At 39.0% G+C, this 22,500-nt stretch overlaps 1 protein-coding gene across 1 annotated transcript in view; it reads right to left on the reverse strand.

The window, feature by feature from the left end:
* Positions 1-22,500, reverse strand: part of LOC144974370 (uncharacterized) — a 147,036-nt gene that overhangs the window by 99,085 nt on the left and 25,451 nt on the right. The window contains exons 2-3 of the mRNA XM_078917196.1: positions 11,282-11,516; positions 6,313-6,456 (exon numbers count right to left, since the gene is read on the reverse strand). Coding sequence (XP_078773322.1) covers positions 6,313-6,456; positions 11,282-11,516 — 379 coding nt within the window. The remainder of the gene's footprint in view (positions 1-6,312; positions 6,457-11,281; positions 11,517-22,500) is intronic.

Raw genomic sequence — 22,500 nt, forward strand, 5'->3', positions numbered from 1 at the left:
CCTATTTATTACATTTTCCTGAGACAAATTACAGGCGTAGTATCAAAGCTAATGTTTTTAGGTTTTTCATGTTAATGATAGTTGCATAAAACTGTCTATGTACATGTTTATTTTAATAGATTTCTTCCAATTGTGAAAAACAGCGAAAATCTCTAGGATTGAGTGAGTTTTAAAAAATAGCCTCGGACGGTCACAGACGGTTCCACGTTCCACTGTATTCATCACCTATCTGGTCACTGATCGCACCCCAAGCCGCTTGACTTTCTTACAAAATAAATCAACATATCATAAATGGAAGGAAATTGACGTCACTCAGCCCTTTGTTATGGCTTTTAGATATCCATCTCAACGATTAGTTCTCACGAACTAAATTATAAACATTTAAACTATAGATAGAATGCGCTTGGCTAAGAAGCTCATAACATTGCCATCCGGAAGTATAACGGACCAACACACAAAACTGTGTGTATCCATGTCGTTTATAGTCAGGTTAATACAGTTCAGTGAGCATTACTCATAAACGCGGATGGCAAAAAAACAATAACAAAGACCTAAGTGACGTCATCTTCGAATTATCTGTACACGTTTTAAGGCTACACATAATTTTGTGTCTTGGTACTTTATCTCCGACATGCGGATGTTGTGAGTAATTTACCTTAACGTATAGCATCAATAACCGGCCATCGACCCCACGATATTTGATCATTTATTTATTTATTAAGTTATTTATTATCATTTGACCTGGTGAGCCGAAAGGTTGTCGCGTCTAGACTGGCTTGACACGTGACAGACATAATCAATCACGTGATGATGGAATTCACGATACATGTGAAACTAATAGGCTTAAACAGTCGTGACATCACTTCCAGTGTTGTCAGGTGCCTTTGCAAAAATTCCGCCAACTTTATACCAGAAATCCGCCAAAATCCGCCAACTTTATCCTACGTCACTTGCGACTTTTTTTGCCCAATATCCGCCGTTATTTGATTTAAAACACTTATTATCAACAATATTGTTTTGTCTCAGAATAAACGCTACTCAGCTATTTACAACTGTTTCCTTTTTAAAAGCATGAAGATTCGGAGTTTCGATTGTGTTTGAGCGGGAGTTAGACTGTCGGATGTTGTTTTCACCTTCGGTTAATCAGAATTTTGTTGTGTAATATAGATCAGGCCAACAGTACACTCACAATAGGAGCCCATAAAAATCACTTTACGGGAAAAAAGAAGAAATAATTAGACTTGATTGCTATACCTTTACGTTTTTAAGGGGTAGACAAGTCATCAAAATCCGCCATCCGCCAGACCATTTTTTTACTCGCCACGCGATGATAAAAATCCACCAATTTGGCAGAAAATCCGTCAACCTGGCAATATTGTTCACTTCCCTCGTATTGACGCATAGTAATTTAGTAACTGGTTCTTCTAAGCTATCGGAACAATGGCCCTTATGAAATTATACTTCTCCGACGAGCAGAGGAGAAAAACAAAAAAATCTAATCATGTTTTTGACTTTTATACATTCTGATCACATGACAAGTTCTAGCCAGCATGAAGAATAAAAAGTACTGATTTACCTTGTTTAGAACCAAGCTGCTGGTTGCTGGGCGGACGTGACACCATAGTATTGAATCCTATTAATCGTATGAATCAAAAATTTCATTAACAGGAATATTATAATATTATACCCAGCAAACGTCACCACCCGTCTCAAAAACCAACCGCAGGATGAACAGAAGGCCCAGGTTTGAGACGTTTTGAGAAGACGAGGCCCATTATAATCCATCGATATTTATTTGAAGGACGAGTTTTCTGGCCAAATTCTAAAATACGTGTTGTTCTAAACAAAGAAAATCTGTGCTTTTTATTCTTCATGCTGGCTAGAACTTTTCATATGTCTTGTGATCAGAATGTGTAAAAGTCAAAACATGATCAGATTTATAATGTTTTTTTTTTCCCTCCGGATACGCTTTTATGCTCGTCGGAGAAATATTACATTAGGCGTCCGCCATTGTTCCGGGGGGTCAGAAAAAAAAAATCGACTGCACCCGGGATCGGTCCCCGTCCCTTTGCGTGTGAAGCGTGTGCTCTACCAACTGAGCTATCGGGACCTCCCCCCCCCCCTTGCAATGTGATCACTGCATCAATTTGGTGTTATTTCTGAACAAACTCGAACAGAATCGGAAAATATTGGGGGGGGGGGGGTGAGGGGTTGTTTGGAGTTTGAGAATTTTTAAATATCGATGCCATTGATCGAAGAAGACATATTATATAATATTTTAATTCAATTGTTTTAAGCATAAAATTCTGGTTTCTTTACTCCGTTTCAACTTTGAACTAAAGGGAAGATTATGAACCAAAGAGCATCAGTAAAAGGAGAAAAAAAACTGTTTAGAAGAACCGAAGAGTAACGTTGAATTGTTTTGGAGTGTTTTTTTTAAAGCCAGATCCATCTTCTCAAAACAAAAACACGAAAAAGGGGAGATAATTCTAAATCATTTGGGAATAATTGGCCTATTGTACTATCGATCTTTGGTGTCTTGGGCAAGGAGGCCGTATGGAATTCTTATATCTCCAATGTCTGTCTGCCAACGGTCTTCTATTTCTTTCATTTATTGGCGACAGGGGGGGGGGGGAAGAGGGGAGGGTAGGGGGAGGAGGGTAGGGGGAGGAGGTAGGGGGAGGAGGTAGGGGGAGGAGGAAGGGGGGAGGAGGTAGGGGGAGGAGGGTAGGGGAGGGTAGGGGGAGGAGGGTAGGGGGAGGGTAGGGGGGAGGAGGGTAGGGGGAAGGAGGTAGGGGGGGAAGGAGGTAGGGGGGGGAGGAGGGTAGGGGGAAGAGGGGAGGGGGGAGGAGGGTAGGGGAGGATGGTAGGGGTAGGAGGGTAGGGAGGGAGGAGGTAGGGGGGAAAGAGGGTAGGGGGGAAGAGGGTAGAGGGGAGGAGGGTAGGGGGGGGGGGGAGTCCAGGTACCATCAACTGGGGCCTAACTTTGCCTAAAGGGGAAACTTTGCCTCTTGAATTTTGGACCAACAAGAGACTGTTTAGTTCTGTGGCAATTATTTTCATTTGATATAAATTCAAATCTTTTAACATGTACAATAACTGCAACAAATGTTGAGACTATTCAAAAATAAGGGTCTAAATTCACAGAGGCAAAGTTTCCTCAATTGACGATAGCTCAGATAATAGAGTACACACTGCACACATCACCCCAGCAGCAATGGAACCGATGTCGAAACCTGGTACAGGCCAAAAATATAACACCAAGTGCTTCGGGTTTTTTATTGTTTTTGTTTGTTTGTTTTTTTTAACTTGATAAGCATTTGGATCTCCACAAACGCGGATGGCAAAAAACAATAAAAAAGACCTATCTAAACACTATAGGCAGCGTATCAGATTTGCTTTGATTTGTTCTTCTTTTTTTTTTTTTTTTTGGGGGGGGGGTGTTTTAATTTGGTGCGGCGATGTAGTATTGTAGACTGAAACTCGGTTTTGGATGGGAGGGTCCTGGGTTCGAGTCCCGCTCTGATCGGCGATTAGTTAGTTGAGTCCTTGGAAAAGACTTTTTACTCACAATCTGTCACCCTACTCAGATTTAAAATAGTATCATTAGACCATTAACAACGTTGCCTCTATCGGGAAAAAAAATTGTAATATCGCATAATTGGCGTGATGACTTGTTCCACATGTTAAGTGTTACTATTGGCTAGGGACCGTTTGTAAAACGCTTTGAGCATGTTTAGTGGATATTGCGCAATATAAATGCTCAAGTTTTATGTATTTTATTTTGTTTTTGTTTTTGTTTTTTTGTTCTTTTGTTTTTTGTTTTTTTTTTGTTTTTGTTTTTTAACACATGGTAAGTCATGTGGAATTCCATTAGTTTTACATGCTCTCTTTTCTCAATCTTCTGGGAGAATTTGTTGAAAAAAAAAACAAGGATATAGGGAATGAGATTAGCGGAAGAGTAGCGGATTCCGCGAGGACAAGAGACGCATGCGCACAACCAACATGACGTTCTCTCTGTGATAACTTTTCCGCGGTGACGTCACAGACAATGGGTGAAGTCCAATCAAGGGACGCTACTCTTCCGCTTATCTCATTCCCTATATCTTGAATTAAAGATTGCAAAATTTTATTTCATGGAATTTGTTCAATACCTAATTGACTTTCAATTCCAAGAAGTACAATCAATGTCTTCTTTTCGAAACCCGGATTCAATCATCCTTCATCTTTATTTATTTGTTTGTTTATCTATTTTCTCCAGGAAACTTTATGGTCTTTTGACTCTCTACTAACCGAGCATTTTCAGAATTTTCCCAAAATGCCAGGCTTACCCAGCAGATTTTTTTTTTTTTAAACACAAACACACTCTCTACAAAACAACTTTATATCTACGTTCTTATTAATTAAACAAAGATCATTCTTCAAATTTTGTGATGTACAAAATAAATCTGATTTTTTAAAAAATGTATATTATAGAGAATGAGATTAGCGGAAGAGTAGCGTCCCTTGATTGGACGTCACCTTACAGAGAGAACGTCAAAATGGTTTTGCGGATGCGTCTCTCTCGTCCTCGCTTTCGGTGAAGTGTCTCATGCCGCACAACCAACATGACGTTCTCTCTGTAATAACTTTTCCGCTCGTGACTTCCAATCAAGGGACGCTACTCTTCCGCTAATCTCATTCCCTATTGTGTCGTAACAAATTAATGTGACCATTTTGCTGCGGATGGTAAGGAAAGAGTTATGGATTTGGCGTACTCATACGGTTATCTCCCCTTGCCAACTCTTATCGAAGACGTGTGTTGATGAGTCATTATATTATTTACATTATGCACGGAACTCCTGCCAAAACTTTTCTTCTTGTCTTTTAAACCAGTTTACAGCCATACTCTGAAAAGACGCGTATTTAAAAAAAAATTTGGCCAGAAAACTCGTCCTTCAAATAACATCGATCGATTTAAATGACGCTCATAATACGCTTCAAGAGTCGTGACGTCACTTCCATCGTAATGACGCATGGTAACTTAGTAACTGGCTCTAAACTATGACGGACGCCCTTATGAAATATTTCTCCGACGAGCATAAAAGCGTATCGAGAGGAAAAAGAAACATTATAAATCTGATCATGTTTTGACTTTTACACATTCTGATCACAAAACATATGAAAAGTTCTAGCCAGCATGCAGAATAAAAAGTACCGATTTTCATTGTTTATAACCACGATGGCCGCCGTTGGTGGGCGACATGACATTAGACTATTGAATCCAATTTAGGAAAAAACTATCAAAAGCTAAGACTGAAGAAAGAAGACTTGGCGAAGTCCCAAGTTTGAGAGTTTTTGCCAAGTCAAGATGAGGATCATTTAACCCTCTCCTTACCAACTAAAGGAAAATCGTCACATTCGTTACGATACAACCAACCTTTTTCTTATTCAAATTTATCTAGTACATCATAACATTTTAATAAATGAACAGTGTGTTGTATTACTATTATTATTATTATTATTATTATTATTATTATTATTATTATTATTATTATTATTATCATTATTATTATATTATTATTATTATTATTATTATTATTATTATTATTATTATTATTATTATTATTATTATATTATTATTATTATTATATTATTATTATTTTATATTTATTATTATTATTATCATTATTATTATTATTATTATTATTATTATTATTATTATTATTATTATTATTATTATTATTATTATTATTATTATCATTATTATTATTATTATTATTATTATTATTATTATTATTATTATTATTATTAAAATGATGATGATGATGATGATGATGCTTCTTCTTCTTCTTCTTCTTCTTCTTATTATTATTATTATTATTATTATTATTATTATTATTATTATTATTATTATTATTATTATTATTATTATTATTATTATTATCATTATCATTATTATTATTATTATTATTATTATTATTATTATTATTATCATTATTATTATTATTATTATTATTATTATTATTATTATTTTTATTACATCATTATTATTATTTTAATTATTTTATAAAGTAATATATTATATATGTGTGTTAGTATGTGTGTTGTGTGTGTGGTGTGTGTAATATATTGAGACCCATCTTCTAATTCTGGTATGTATTATATATTATTTGTCTGGCAATGTTTCACACACACACACACAAACACACATACACACACACACACACACACACACACACACCGATTCAAAGGTTGATTAGTGTGTATTGTTCCACCAGATCGGTCGATACCGTTGACCATTGGTCATTCATTGGCAGTGACCTATCTTACCTTTATCTTCTGTAAGATGACCGTGTCCAGTTGCCTCTCCAACGGCACATCGGGCTCTGCTGGCCTGTTTCCGTGGTACCACATGCCCGAGCTCATTATCAACCGCCGTCTTTTCTCACATACGACGCAAACCCACTCACGAATCTGCTTAGATAGTGGAAGGGAGGGGTGGGGGGAGAGGGGGGGGGGGTGTGAATTGACAACAATAAATAAATGGATGAAGAGATTTGACATAATAAAAAGCTTTGGAGGGATTTGGGATAAACGAATTTATGGAGGGATTTGACATTTAAAAATGTATGGATGGAATTGACATAATAATAGAATTGGAGGAATTTAACATTTTTAAAAATGGATGAAGTTGACATAAAATATGAAATGGAATTGACATAAAAAATGGATGAAGTTGACATAAAATATGAAATGGAATTGATATAAAAATGGATGAAGTTGACATGAAATATGAAATGGAATTGACATAAAAAATGGATGAAGTTGACATAAAATATGGAATGGAATTGATATAAAAATGGATGAAGTTGACATGAAATATGAAATGGAATTGACATAAAAATGGATGAAGTTGACATAAAATATGGAATGGAATTGATATAAAAATGGATGAAGTTGACATAAAATATGGAATGGAATTGATATAAAAATAGATGAAGTTGACATAAAATACTGAATGGAATAGACATAAAATTACAATAAAATTAGAAATAAATTAAGAAAAGAAAATGTATGCGACATAAGTACAGGAATGGAATCAAAATAAGACTGTAAGGGCAAATTGACATTTTATAGATAGTATGCGCTTGGCTAAGAAGCTCATAACATTGCCATCCGGAAGTAAAACGGACAAACACGCAAAACTGTGTGTAACCATGAACGTTTATAGTCAGGTTAATACAGTTCATTGAGCTTTACTCATAAACGCGGATGGCAAAAAACAATAACAAAGACCTGAGTGACGTCATCTTCGAACTATCTATATGTTGGCTACATAAACAAAATGAAACGCATATTTTTGGAATGGAAATTTTTGTTATAAATCAGAAAATTCATGCTTCATTTTGTAGATATAGCTAGTTGATGTATTGTTTTCTTTTTGTGCTTTGGTTTCGTTTTTTGTTCTACTTGCTGGCTGTTTTGTTTCGTTAATTTTTTTAAAAGACTACTGACGTAAAAGAGCTGTTGTCGTAAGATGCTGAAATTTATGTGTACCTACAGACATAAGGAAAAAATAAGAAGAGAAAGTGACCGGTGACCTTTGAACTCATCACCCGTGAAATGGAGGGTTTAGCCCGAATCACCGTCGTACTCTCACAAAACATCCTATCTTTCATTTTCAACCAAAAAAAAACAAAACAAAAAAAAAAACAGACAAGGTACATCCGACGGAAGTCATCGTTAACTTATAGCCTGACACTGACCAAAAAATGACATCAAAAGACAAGTCTTTGGTCACTAAAAAAAAAACAAATCGTGAGTTGTATTCAATAGTTCAACTAATGGAATCATTTGTTTCCTTCAGTACCACTAATGACTACTCACTAGGCGCTGTACAAAACAAAAGAATGGCGTCAAAACATAAGTCCACGCGGGTGCTAGTGTCAGGCTATAAGTTAACGTTGGCTCCGCAAACACTCACGAGATAGGACATATAGTTTGACGTCATTATTAGGTTTTTGCACTTCCTAGTGAGTTAGCGTTAGTATTACTCAAGGAAACAATAAGTGATCCCATTGGTTGAGCTATTGAATACAACTCACGATTTGTTTTCTTTTGTGGCCAGGTTAAAAGTTAGCGATGGCTTCCGTCGGGTGTACCTTTTGTTTTGTTATTTGTCTTTTGACGCCATTTTTGGTCAATGTCAGTTTACCAAAGCCACGATCTAACCGTCGCCTTCGTTAACTTATAGCCTGACACTAGAACCAACTAGGACTTATAGTTTGACGTCATTTATAGGTTTTTACACTTCCTAGTGAGTTAGCGTTAGTATTACTCAAGGAAACAAGTGATTCCTTTGGTTGACCTATTGAATACAACTTACGATTTGTTTCTTTTGTGGCCAAAGACTTGTCTTTTGACGTCATTTTTTTGGTCAGTGTCAGGCTGTTGCCAACAGCAACATTAATTATCATTTAGGACGGGATAAAATTTCTCTCCAAAATGAAAGTCGGAACGTTTTGTGAGAACACGCCATGGCTGGGTATGTCCCTATAATAGACAGTATGTCTTATCTATCGTCTTTTTACCAAGGGAAATGAGGCATCGGGAATCTTCTAGAAAATCACACGGATTTGCATATAGACTAATGATGATATCCTTGGGGCAGCTCGTTTTTTGTTTTTTGTTTTGTTTTGTTTTGTTATTTTTTCTATTTTTCTCTGTGTGTTTTTTTAGTTGTTTTTTTTTTAATTGGGGGGATAGGGGGTAAAAACGTTTTCTGGATTTTTTTTTTTTTTGGGGGGGGGGGAATCTTGGGGGTGTTGTTTTGTGTAAGTCTTGAGATATGGTGATCGTGCTGCCGCTAGTGGTGGTGGTGGTGGTGGTGGTGGTGTTGGTGGTGGTGGTGATGGTGGTGGTGGTGGTGGTGGTGGTGGTGTTGGTGGTGGTGGTGGTGGTGGTGGTGGTGGTGGTGGTGGTGGTGGTGGTGGCGGTGGTGGTGGTGGTGATGGTGGTGATGGTGTTGGTCAGTGGTGTTGATGGTGGTGATGGTGGTGGTGGTGGTGGTGGTGGTGGTGGTGTTGGTGGTGGTGATGGTGGTGGTGGTGGTGGTGGTGGTGTTGGTGGTGGTGGTGGTGGTGGTGGTGGTGGTGGTGGTGTTGGTGGTGGTGGTGATGGTGGTGTTGGTGGTGGTGTTGGTGGTGTTGGTGGTGTTGATGGTGTTGGTGGTGTTGGTGGTGTTGGTGGTGGTGGTGGTGTTGGTGGTGGTGTTGGTGGTGTTGGTGATGTTGATGGTGGTGGTGGTGGTGGTGGTGGTTGTTGTTTGCGCGGTAATGATGATAGCAATCTTGGAGGATATGTCTTGTAAAAGCCGTTGACAGTTAAAAGTACCTTATAATTAGTACTAGTAATAACATGACATTTTTACATTTGAAGAAGCCAGACGTCTATATACCTATTATCATCAATTATATGGGTTAACGTAAGGGTAAGTTACTCAGAATAAAATGGACGGATAGAATTTTTTTTTTGACCGGTTGAGACTAATAGGTGATCTCAAACTAAGTACATTGGTGGATTGCTCTTGGATTCTACATCTGATCCCTATTTGTTACCAGTTCCCCTTTGTCTTACTTTCTCTTGGGTGCTTTAATTTTAATTCCAGAACTTTTTACTATCCTATTTTCTTCTTTTGTACTGGCGCTGATATGACCTAAATTTGTTGCAAGCGCCGTAAAATCCTTAAAAACAAAACAAGAAGTAAGAATGAAGAAGGATGGAAAAGAACACAGCAGAAACCAGTGGGAGAGGAAATAGGAAGAAGACGATGGAGGTGGATTGGACACACCCTTAGAAAGAACGACTCCACTATAACAAAGAAAGTATTGGACTGGAACACTCAGGGCAGAAGATCAAATGGAAGGCCACGAGGAACGTGGAGAAGAATTAAAGAAGCTGATATACAGAGAAGTGGTAAGACCTGGAATGAGATAAAAAAAAAGTTAGCCCAGGATAGAGAAGGATGGAAACTGTTTGTCTGTGGCCTATACCCTGACCCAGAGTTAAAAAAAGGCAATGATGATGATGATACAGGTTAACTCAATCTAAATATGAAATTTCTGGTGTAACAATTTCATCACCTAAATCATCCGTGGAGATGGTGATGGTGGTGGTGTTGGTAGTGGTGGTGGTGGTGGTGATGGTGATCGTGATGGTCGTGGTGGTGGTGGTGTCGGTGGTGGTGGTGTTGGTGGTGGTGGTGATGGTGGTGGTGGTGGTGGTGGTGGTGGTGGTGATGGTGATCGTGATGGTCGTGGTGGTGGTGTGATGATGGTGTGGTGGTGGTGTGTGGTGGTGTGGTGGTGGTGGTGGTGGTGGTGGTGGTGGTGGTGGTGGTGGTGGTGGTGGTGGTGGTGTGATGATGGTGGTGGTGGTGGTGGTGGTAGTGATGGTGGTGGTGGTGGTAGTGATGGTGGTGGTGGTGGTAGTGATGGTGGTGGTGGTGGTGGTGGTGGTAGTGATGGTGGTGGTGGTGGTGGTGATCGTGATGGTCGTGGTGGTGGTGGTGATGGTGGTGGTGGTGGTGGTGGTGGTGGTGGTGGTGGTACGGATGGTAATGAGGACAGCGGTCATAGAGGATATTCTTCGATTACCATAGTATTGTAAAAGTCAATGACCGTTGAATCACAAACACACAAACACACACACACACACACATATATATATATATATATATATATATATATATATATATATATATATATATATATATATATATATATTGGAAGGACGAGATTCTGACGAAAATTGTAAGAGTAGATATCAAGTTTACTGCTATTTTTGTTGTTCTTTGATTTGTTTGTTAGTTTGTTTGTTTGTTTTTTTTTTTTTGTTTTTTTTTTTTTTAAGTAGAGATTTTTTCTGACAACACTCTCCCACCCCCCCCCCCCTCTCCCACCCTCTCTCTCTTTCTCTCACTCCTCTTCCTCTTCTCTCTCTACTCTCTTTCACTTTCTCTCTTTCTCTCTCTCTCTCATTCTCTTTCTTTCTCACTCACTCTCTCTCTATCTCTCTCTCTCTCTTTATATCTCTCTCTCTCTCTCTCTCTCTCTCTCTCTTCACCCAGCATTGATTAGTTACGTTAAATCTGGCAGAAAGTATTATCCAAAGGATATCAAGCAATTATGTAACGGTGCCTTTCAATGCTGTAGAAACCAAACATTAACTCAGGCTCCTCCAGGGCGGGCCTAATGGTTCTGAATTACTACTAACTGCTTTTTTTAAAAAATGATCTTACCTTTGTTGAGTTTGAGATGTGTTGGTCACCACACTCCGGACACGTCATCTTCTCACAATCCACACACACATTCATGCTGGACGTGGTCCCGTCCGTGTTGAAGGCCATGGAGTTTTTGTTACAGATTGGACACAGGCTGTTGGAGACGACTTCTCCCCGTTGTTCCAACTCGTGTGCATTGGACACTTTCCGGTGTATGGTTGACGCGAAATCCACATAGTCTTCCTCTAGTTTTCTGGAAAAAGAAAAAAAAAAGTTTAGTCAGTAAAGCGTCCGAGTGGCTAAGGCATTGCATTGTGATCCGGAAGGTCTCGGGTTCGAGCTCTGCTTCAGGCACTTTCGGTTTTTTTTCCTTGGGCAAAATTATTATTCCCCCCCCCCCCCCAATCTGCTCACTTGGACAAGATGGGTGATTCCTGTTGACATCAGACATTATGTTTGATAGAGTATTTATAATATTCCTTCATGGAATGCCAAGGAGACGGTATACAATGATGTCGTGTCAGAAGGGCGTATTCTTTTAGTCAATAAATTAAATTGAAACGGTCTATTGGTTGTTTAATTTTTGGGTAACTGGGTATGTTAGACTTGGCGGAAGGTACTTGCGATAGACCCTATGTAAAGGGTAACAAGGGTTTACCTTAAAATTTTGCTCTGAAGTGAGTAAAATATTTCTGTCTGGGTAAAGAAGTATATTATCAATTTTTTAAAAATGTTAACCACTGCTGGGTGAACAAGGGAAGGGGGGGGGGGGGGGAAGAGAGAGAGAGAGAGAGAGAGAGATAGATAGATAGATAGATAGATAGAAAGATAGATGGAGAGAGAAAGAGATAGATAGATAGAAAGATATATGGAGAGAGAGAGATAGATAGAAAGAAAGATAGATGGAGAGAGAGAGATAGATAGATAGAAAGATAGATGGAGAGAGAGAGATATATAGATAGATAGAAAGATAGATGGAGAGAGAGAGAGAGAGATAGATAGATAGATAGATAGAAAGATAGATGGAGAGAGAGACATAGATAGATAGAAAGATAGATGGAGAGAGAGAGAGAGAGATAGATAGATAGATAGATAGAAAGATAGATGGAGAGAGAGACAGAGATAGATAGAAAGATAGATGGAGAGAGAGAGAGAGATAGATAGAAAGATAGATGGAGAGAGAGAGAGAGATAGATAGAAAGATAGATGGAGAGATAGAGAGAGAGAGAGAGAAATGAAATAAAAAATAAATCTCGACTTCACCCGGGATCGCTCTCTATCCCTTTCCTTGTGAAGCGAGTGCTCTACCAACTGAGCTATCGAGACCCCCACGATTATTGTCTAAAGACTGGATGCAAAAGCTCTAGTAGAGTTATTACTGCTAGTATTGTAATACATTGTGTATAGATAGTATGCAGATGACGTCACTCAGGCCTTTGTTATTGTTTTTGCCATCCGCGTTTGTGAGTTGTTCTCACTAAACTGTATTAACCAGACTATAAAAGTTCATGGTTACACAGAGTTTGTGTGTTGGTCCGTTATACTTCGGGATGGCAATGTTGTGAACTCCTTGGTCAAGCGCATTCTATCTATAGATAGTTCAAAGATGACGTCACTCAGGTCTTTGTTGTTGTTTTTTTTGCCATCCGCTTTTATGAGTAATGCTCAGTGAACTGTATTAACCTGACTATAAACGTTCATGGATACACACAGTTTTGTGTGTTGGTCCGTTATTCTTCCGGATGGCAATGTGATGAGCTTCTTAGCCAAGCGCATACTATCTATAGATAGAATGCGCTTGGCCAAGGAGTTCACAACATTGCCATCCGGAAGTATAACGGAACAACACACAAACTCTGTGTAACCATGAACTTTTATAGTCTGGTTAATACAGTTTAGTGAGAACAACTCACAAACGCGGATGGCAAAAACAATAACAAAGGCCTGAGTGACGTCATCTTCGAACTATCTATATAGTATTGTAATAATATAATATATATTGTAATATATACATTATATATACATATCATTTTGAGGTCCGCCGATGCCTCCTCAATCCTATAAGGATATACTCCCCCCCCCCCCCCCCCACACCTTTCCGTTCAATACACACACACACACACACACACACACACATACACACACACGCTTTCTCCGAACTGCACTTTTTTATTCTTGGCTCCTGTCTTCATCCTTTTCTCTTTTGTAAAAGGCCCATTCCAATCTTCAATTCTCTCCCGTTCCAGACATGCAAATTACACCGCATACGTCACAAATAATATCTGAATGAATCGAGTCGTGTTGACATGACAATAAAAGTAGCTCTGTAGATAGAATGCGATTGACGAGTAGCCATCGTTAACTTATAGCATGACACTAGAACCATATAGGACATAATTTAACGTCATTTTTTAGGCTTTTGATCGTGTAGATAGTTGGAAGTTGACGTCATTCTGGTTTTTGTTATTAGTTTTTGCCACCCGCGTTTATGAGTAATTCTCCATAAACTGTATTATCCAGACTATACAAGTTCATGGTTACACATAATTTTGTGTGTTCGTCCGTTATTCTTCCGGATGGCAATGTTATGAGCTTCTTTACCAAGCGCATACTATCTATAGAATGACAAGGAAACAAGTGATTCCATTGGTAGACCAAATCACGATTCGTTTACTTTTGTGGCAAAAGACCTGTTTTTTGACGTCGTATTTTGGTCAGTGTCAGACTATAAATAGGATTCAATAGTCTGATGTCACGTCCGCCCAGCAACGAGCATTTGGTTCTAAATAAAGAAAATCGGTACTTTTTATTCTTCACGCTGGCTAGAACTTTTTCACATGTCATGTGATCAGAATGTATAAAAGTCAAAACATAATCAGATTTGTAATGTTGTTCTCCTCTGGATACACTTTTATGTTCGTCCGAGAAGTTTTTCATATCATAATAGCGTTTGTCATTGTTCCGATAGTTTAGAACCAGTTACTGAGCATCATTACTAGGGAAGTGACGTCACGACTGTTGAAGCCGGATAACGATGGCCATGGTTGACGCCAAGTGGAACGTTATTTTTTTAAATAGCTCAATATCCAATAAATGTGCTCAAAGCGATTTACACAGGGTCCCAAGAAACATTCAGGACAAGACATGACCGCCTGTGGGGCGTTACTACATTTAAAAAAAAAAGAATTCGATAGAGACAAATTAATGAAAGGCCAAGTGCTCGTCTTACATCCGAAAGCGGTTAGAAAGTGAGGAAATAACCCTTTCCGATGACTCAAATTTGCACCCTATCTCTCTCACTCTCTCTCTCTCTCTCTCTTTCTTTCTTTCTTTCTTTCTTTATTTCCCTCTCTCACTCTCTCTCTCTCACACACATACACACACACACTCTCTCTCCCTCTTCCTCTCTCTCTCTCCCCCCCCCCCCCCTTTCCCCCCCCCTCTCTCCATCTCCCCCTCATTCTCCTTCTCTCTTTATATCTATCTCTCTCTTCCTCTCTCTCTCTCTTCTTCTCTCTCCCTCCCCCTCTCTCCCTCTCTCCCTCTCACTCTCCCCCTCTCTCTCACCCTTCCTCTCTCCCCCTCTCTCTCTCTCACACTCTCTCTCCCCTCTCTCCATTCTCTCTCCCACCCCTCTCTCTCTCTCTCTCTCTCTCCCTCTCTTCCTCTCCCTCTCTCCCTCTCACTCCCTCTCTCTCTCACACACAACCCCTCTCTCTCTCTCCCTCTCTCTCCCTCCCTCTCTCCTCCCTCTCTCTCCTCTCTCCCTCCCCCTCTCTCCCTCTCTCTCCAACCCCCTCTCTCTCACTCTCTCCCTCCCTCTCACTCCCTCTCTCTCTCTCACAACCCCTCTCTCTCCCTCTCTCCCTCTCTCTCACTCTCACTCTCTCACTCTCTCTCCCCTCTCTCTCCCCCTCTCTCCCTCCACCCCCTCTCTCTCTCCCTCTCTCCTCTCTCCCCTCTCTCCCTCTCTCCCCTCTCTCTCCCCCTCTCTCTCTCTCCTTCTCCTCCCTCCCCTCTCTCTCTCTCTCTCTCTCTCTCTCTCTCCCTCTCTCCTCTCCCCCTCCTCTCTCTCCCTCTCTCTCCTCTCTCTCACTCTCTCTCCCTCTCTCTCCCTCTCTCCCTCCCTCTCTCTCCCTCTCACTCCCTCCCTTCCTCACTCTCACTCTCCCTCTCTCTCCCAACCCCTCTCTCTCTCTCTCTCTCCCTCCTTTTCTCTCCATCCCTCTCTCCCTTTCTCTCCCAGCCCCTATCTCTCTCACACTCTCCAACAAGAGTCTTGCCAAGCCATCTACATCCTATTCCTAGAGCAGACCGAACGAATTGTAATTTTATCCATCAATAAATAATGATTCTCTCCCCTTTTCTTATCGTCCAGACTCTCTCTTACCTCCCTTCCCAAACAAAAGTCAGTATTTACGGCAACATTCGACTATAATTCACGGCTAAATTCGTGAAAATGACCACAGAATGCAAGATGATACGCCACCACCCCCCCCCCCCCCCCCCCCCCACTTCCCCTCCACCCATCCTCCCCCCCCCCCCCCCCCCCCCCCGCAACTCATATCCTTTGTCCCGCCTTGTTAATCATCAATATTATCGGAATTCAACTAAGTTTTGTGTTTTAATGATATTATAGTCAAATCGATATTCGTTTTATACCAGAAAACAAAAACAAAAACAACATCGCTTGCCAAATTTATAAGAACTGACTGCTAAGATTGCTTTTGTTTATTTACTATCGACTTCATAATAATATACGTCAAGGTCAAGGTGTACTTATTTGCAGGTCTGTTAACCCAAACAAAATTGTTATGGGCAAATGTTGTAGTGCTCTCAAATACTCTCAAATCAACGCAACATCATCATCATCATCATCACCATTACCTTTTTCACCCTAGGTCAGGGTATAGGCCACAAACAGTTTCCATCCTTCTCTATCCTGAGCTAACTTTTTTTTTTTATCTCATTCCATGTCTTACCACTTCTCTGTATATCATCTTCATTGTGTCTAATAATTACAGCAATGTCAAAACAAGCCCACAATAGGCTTCAACAGTGGTGACGTCACTTCCCTCGTAATGACGCATAGTAATTTAGTAACTGGTTCTTCTAAACTATCGGAACAATGGCGGACGCCCTTATGAAATATTTCTCTACTATCTATTTCTGCCCAGCACTAATTCATCGTCGAATTTTCAGGGGTTCATCGCTCACTAGGGTGTCTTGGTCTGAAGACGTCACAAACGTCTGGCCGTCATTAAAACGTCTTTACTCACTTGTGTCAACCTTCCAACCGGAAATAGTATTTGCCCCATACTTCTCACGTCTGTCGGTTAATCAATTTCCCTTTCTTATATTTTTTTTTTTTAAATTTGAAACCCTGGGGAGTGACCCTGTTTCGCAATACAACGTAAGAACGTTAAAAATATTATTTAAATTGTCACGAAGGACGCTGATAAAAAGAAATACAAACATCAAAATTGCACTTTAAATCAAAATTATACCATAATAATTATATTTGTTAAGCCATAGAAATTCAGGATGCATTGTTTTTATTTGTTAGTTTTTTTTTTCTTTTGAATAACCGATTTTCCCAATAAGTTGTACCTCAGAGTCATAGACTGATAGAACCGGAATTTATCTCAGGTTCCTCAAAGTGAAACGTACAATACCAATTGCTTGCTACCGTCTAGGCAACGTGTAATAGAAAATAAATAATACTCCCTCTAATTCTTCGTATATTTCACATAATATCTTTTTGTCTATCTACACATCTAGAATCGTTAAATAGAAAAAAAAAACACTGCTGAATAATAAGCATCTTATATTTTATATTATCTGTTTTTGTCTGGTACTGTATCAACCACACATTTTCAGAAATGTATCGCTTACTACAGTTGTCTGTCCTTGGTCTGAAGACGTCACAAACGTCTGGCCTCCATTAAACGTCTTAACTCACTCGTGTCAACTTCGCAACCGGAAATATCATTTGCTCCATCTGTTGTACATTTGACGGTTAACATTAGTGTTTCTTTATAATAACTTTTCTTTTCTATCAAACCCTGGAGTCTCACCCTGTTTGGCAATAGCGTGCAACAGAAGATAATATAATTCTCAAAATGCGTCTTATATTTCTCTACTATATATTTCTGCCTAGCACAAATTAATCCTCATATTTTCAGAGGTTCATCTCTCACTAAAGTGTTTTGGTCTGAAGACGTCACAAACGTCTGGCCGTCATTAAAACGTCTTTACTAACACGTGTCAACCTTGCAACCGGAAATAGTATTTGCCCCATACGTCGCACTTTGTCGGTTAATTCATTATCATTTCTTATTTTCTTTTTATTTAGAACCCTGGGGAGTGACCCTGTTTCGCAATACAACATAAAAACGTTAAAATTATTATTGGAATTGTCTCGAAGGACGCTGATTAAAAAAAAAAAAGACATCAAATTTTCAATTTAACTCTCTCCTTACCAGCCATTTTCAGTATTTTCCCGAAAACGTCACACCCAACTTACACCAAAATAAATATTTTTTTATCACTCAAAAACAATAGCAGTAATAAGTTCTTGCGATAAATAATATTTCCTTTGCGAAAACATGCTTTTCAACACACTGTTCAGCTTCTTTAAATTTTATGACGGACAAAACAAATTTGAATAAGAAAAATGTTGGTTGTATCGTAACGAATGTGACGATTTTCCTGTAGTTGGTAAGGAGAGGGTAAAAATCCAAATTATATCCTACTAATTATATTGGTTAAGCCATAGAAATTCATTATACAATCGTACAATAGATAAATACTGATATATAATAAGCATCTTATATTTTATATTATCTGATTTTGCCTGGTACTGTATCATCCACACATTTTCAGAGGTTTATCATCGCTCACCAGAGATGTCTGACCTTTATGTTAAGACGTCACAAACGTCTGGCCGACATTAAACGTCTTTACTCACTTGTGTCAACATTGCAACCGGAAATAGCATTTGCCCCTTACGTCGCACGTTTGCCGGGTAATTAGTTTTCCTTTCTTAGAATTTTTGTTTTTATTTGAAACCCGAGGGGCCTCACTCTGTTTGGAATAAAACCCAAGGACGGTAAAATGATTATTTGCAATTGTCTCGAACGACGCAGTTGAATAGGAAAACATTGAAATTCCAAATCAATTTCTGATTATAATGATATAATTGGTAAAGCTATAGACATTCATAATACATCTTGTGTTGTTTTTTTAAAATAGTCGATATTCGAAATAAGCTGTCCATCAGTGCCATTTATTAGGCCTATGTAACCGGGGGGATATCCCGGCTTTTAAAGCGTGAAAATTAGGACAAGGTATCAGGTTTGAGAGTTGTTGTTGCCAAAATGAGGGTCATTTAAATCGATCGATATTTGAAGGACGCGTTTTCTGGCCAAGTTTTTAAATATGAGTTAATTTTTTTTCTTATGTAGCATGGCAGTTATAATATGGCTAATGTAAAAGGTTGAGGGTTCAAAGCCGAAACAATGTACGAGAAAACATGACTTTAACTCACTCAACCCTAACACCGACTATGTCCGTAGTTTACCCGGGCTACTTTTACCCCATGCCTATTTATTATATTTTATGAGACAAATTATAGGCGTAGTATCAAAGCTAATGTTTTTAGTTATTTGCATGTTTAATGAGAGTTGAATAAAACTATGTACTTTCTCATTTTTAATGCCTTTTTTCCAATTTTGAACAGTAGCAAAAATCTCTAGGATTGAGTGAGTTAACGAGTCGATAATATTTATACGATGCTATGTGTGGTTATGCGGTCTTGTGGTATGACACTCGCTTTCGGATCGTGGCATGCAATGTTGAGTCCTTGGAAAAGACTCTTTACTCACATTCTCTCACGGTACTCAGGTGTAAAATGAGTACCTGACCGTCAACATTGTTGCCTCTGTCGGAAAAAAAACTTTAATATCGCCTTATCGACGTCATGTCCCGTTCTATATAATATGTAACGTGTTGCTGTTGGTCAGGGACCATTTGTAAAGCGCTTTGAGCACGTTTAGTAGATAATGCACTATATAAAATCTCTATCTTTTAAATTCTATTTTGGGAAAACATAAAATATCTGTGAAGTGGCAAGGTAAGAGAAGAGATATAATATTTGTAAGACGATGCATTGGAAAAAGGCATGAATTTCACGAAACTGTATCTTTTTATGTACAATCGACACATTTGAAACCATAAAGATAGTAAAAAATAAAAAATAAAAAAAGCAAAAAAACAAAAACACATCTGACTAAACGAGTCTATATTCTATTTATTCTCTTCTATTTTGGGAATCTAGAACAATCTGTGAATCGGCAAGGGAGGAGAAGAAATAATTCTTCACACCCACTTTCCCAATAATATGGAGCACGAGAGCCAGCATTCTCCATCTGTATCTGACGGGGATGACCGACCGACCGACCGACGGGCCTTGTGTGGGACGTGACAGAGCCACTTCCGGTTCCGAGACATCCGCCATCAATTGTATCCCTCCGCCATCCATCGTCTCTCCCTCCCTCCGCGAATCTTTACACTATTTGTTGCATTAGCGTCTGTGGCCAAGCGAGGTACGAATTTTTGGGTTGTTTGTATATTTTTAGATTAAGTTGATCGTCAATAAATTATATGAGATAATGGGTTGTTGACGAATTTGGTTTCCTCTTTTATCAAAACAATAAATTATGCATTGTTTGTTCGGCTATGTGGTCTTGTGGCATGACACTCCTTTTCGGATAGGAAGGTCATGGGTTCCAGCCTCGCTTGGCGAATAGATGAGTCTTTGGAAAAGGCTCTTTACTGACATTCTCTCACCGTACTCAGGTGTAAAATGAGTACCTGGCCGTTAACAGCGTTGTCTCTGTAGGAAAAATTGTAATATTACCTAACAGGCGTCATGTCTCGTTCTACACGTCACGTGTTGCTGTTGGTCATGGATACTTTGTAGAGCGCTCTGAGCACATTTAGTGGATATTGCTCTATATAAAAGCTAGTTTTAATTCAACTGTTAGAAATAATTTCTGCTATTCTATTGGAGCTAGATTATCAGCTGAGAGATTCTGATGAAACCGAATTCCTTTCTTAGCTTTTCAAAATAAATTAAGACTCCTAGAATTTAGAGTATTTTTGTGGAGAATGTTATAAAAAAGATTACGTCATTTTGGGAGAGCCACATACTCGACGGGAAATGAATGAATATTCATACAGCAGAAAATAACCAGCAATAATAACGACAAAAATTTTATTGTTTTGAAAACACCCGTCTCCTCACTTCCACCCATCCACCCCCCCCCCTACCCCCCAACCGACACATAAATTGATAGTTATAAAATCACTATTCGTGTTGAGTCAATTCCTCATTTCCATGGAATTTCGTCCATTCTATGAGGAGAGGATAATGTGATGAATAATTCAAGGGTGAGGGTTGTCTTATGAAATGTGGATGTGTCTGTCGCAAGACTAAAGGTACTCACCACGAGACAACATCTTCAGACAGACAGAATCAGCCGTTCATTTTACAAACTAAATGTCCAGCGTGTGTTTATAAGTAGGAAAACCATTTCTGTTCTAACAAATAGGCGCCATCTTCAGACAGACAGACAGACAGATTCAGCCCTTTGGGGTTTTTTTGAAAACGTTAAGCTTTTTATATCGCCCAATATTGACTTATCTTATTTTGCTCAAAGCGCTTCACAAAGGTTTTAATTCATACATCAACACTTGAATTTAGGACGAGATATCACGCCTTTAAGTCGAAATTATAAATAGCTTTTTAAAGGGAGAGGATACGCTGTGCGACTATGTGGTCTAGTGGTATGACACTCGCTATCGGATTGGAAGGTCTTGGGTTCGAGCCTCTTTCGGCACATAGTTGAGTCCTTGGAAAAGGCTCTTTACTAACATTCTCTCACCGTACTCAGGTGTAAAATGAGTACCTGGCCGTTAACAGCGTTGTCTCTGTCCGGAAAAAAATTGTAATATCGCCTAACAGGTGTCATGTCCCGTTCTACAGCGTTCGTGTTGCTGTTGGTCAGGGACCATTTGTAAAGCGCTTTGAGCACGGTTAGTGGATATTGCACTATATAAAAAAAAGCTCAAAGCTCAAAGCTCAAATCGACAGTTACGCACTTTACAAGTGAATACTGTGAAAGAGTGTCGATGACTCAATTTAACACCTTCCAGAGCAAGACTCGAACTGAGCATCTACCGGTTCGAAGACGCGTGCCATACCATGAGACTACAAAACAATGAATTTATTACTACTACTACTACTACTACTACTACTACTACTACTACTACTACTACTACTACTACTACTACTACTACTACTACTACTACTACTACTACTACTACTACTACTACTACTACTGCTGTGCTGCTGCGCTGCTGCTGCTACTACTACTACTACTACTACTACTACTACTACTACTCCTACTACTACTACTACTACTACTACTACTACTACTACTACTACTACTACTACTACTACTACTACTACTACTACTACTAGTACTACTACTATTACTACTACTACTACTACTACTACTAGTACTACTACTACTACTACTACTACTACTACTACTACTACTAATACTACTACTACTACTATTAATACTACTACTACTACTACTACTACTACTACTACTACTACTACTACTACTACTACTACTACTACTATACTACTACTACTACTACTACTACTACTACTACTACTACTACTACTACTACTACTACTACTACTGTAACCACGACTAATATTACATTTCTATTATGTCTTTTATCTTCCATTATTTTCTAGAAAGAAAGTTCTCACATGCTGACTTGCCTTATCATTCCAATCACACCCCTAGGACTCCCTCCCTACTCACTAACCCATGCCACGCCAACGTTTCATTCACACTCCGACCACCATTGAGTACAGCCAGACGATGCAAATTCTCCTGCATTTTATTTTATTTGTTTCCCACGTTCATTTGTTTATTGTTGTGCTGACGAAGCGTTTGTACCCGAAACGTCCATTGTCAGTACTGACCCCATCCGAAGCCTCTCCCCTTTTTCACTCTTTCGTTACAAATATACGCCAACTTCAGACTTACGAAATCAGTAGTTCATTTTACAACCATCATCATTATCATCATCATCATCATCATCATCATCATCATCATCATCATCATCATCATCATCATCATCATCTATCGTGG

Source organism: Berghia stephanieae, chromosome 6 (genome assembly GCF_034508935.2).
Source record: "Berghia stephanieae isolate SIO BIC M18660-M18661 chromosome 6, UCSD_Bste_1.3, whole genome shotgun sequence".
Taxonomy (NCBI): Eukaryota; Metazoa; Mollusca; class Gastropoda; order Nudibranchia; family Aeolidiidae; genus Berghia; species Berghia stephanieae.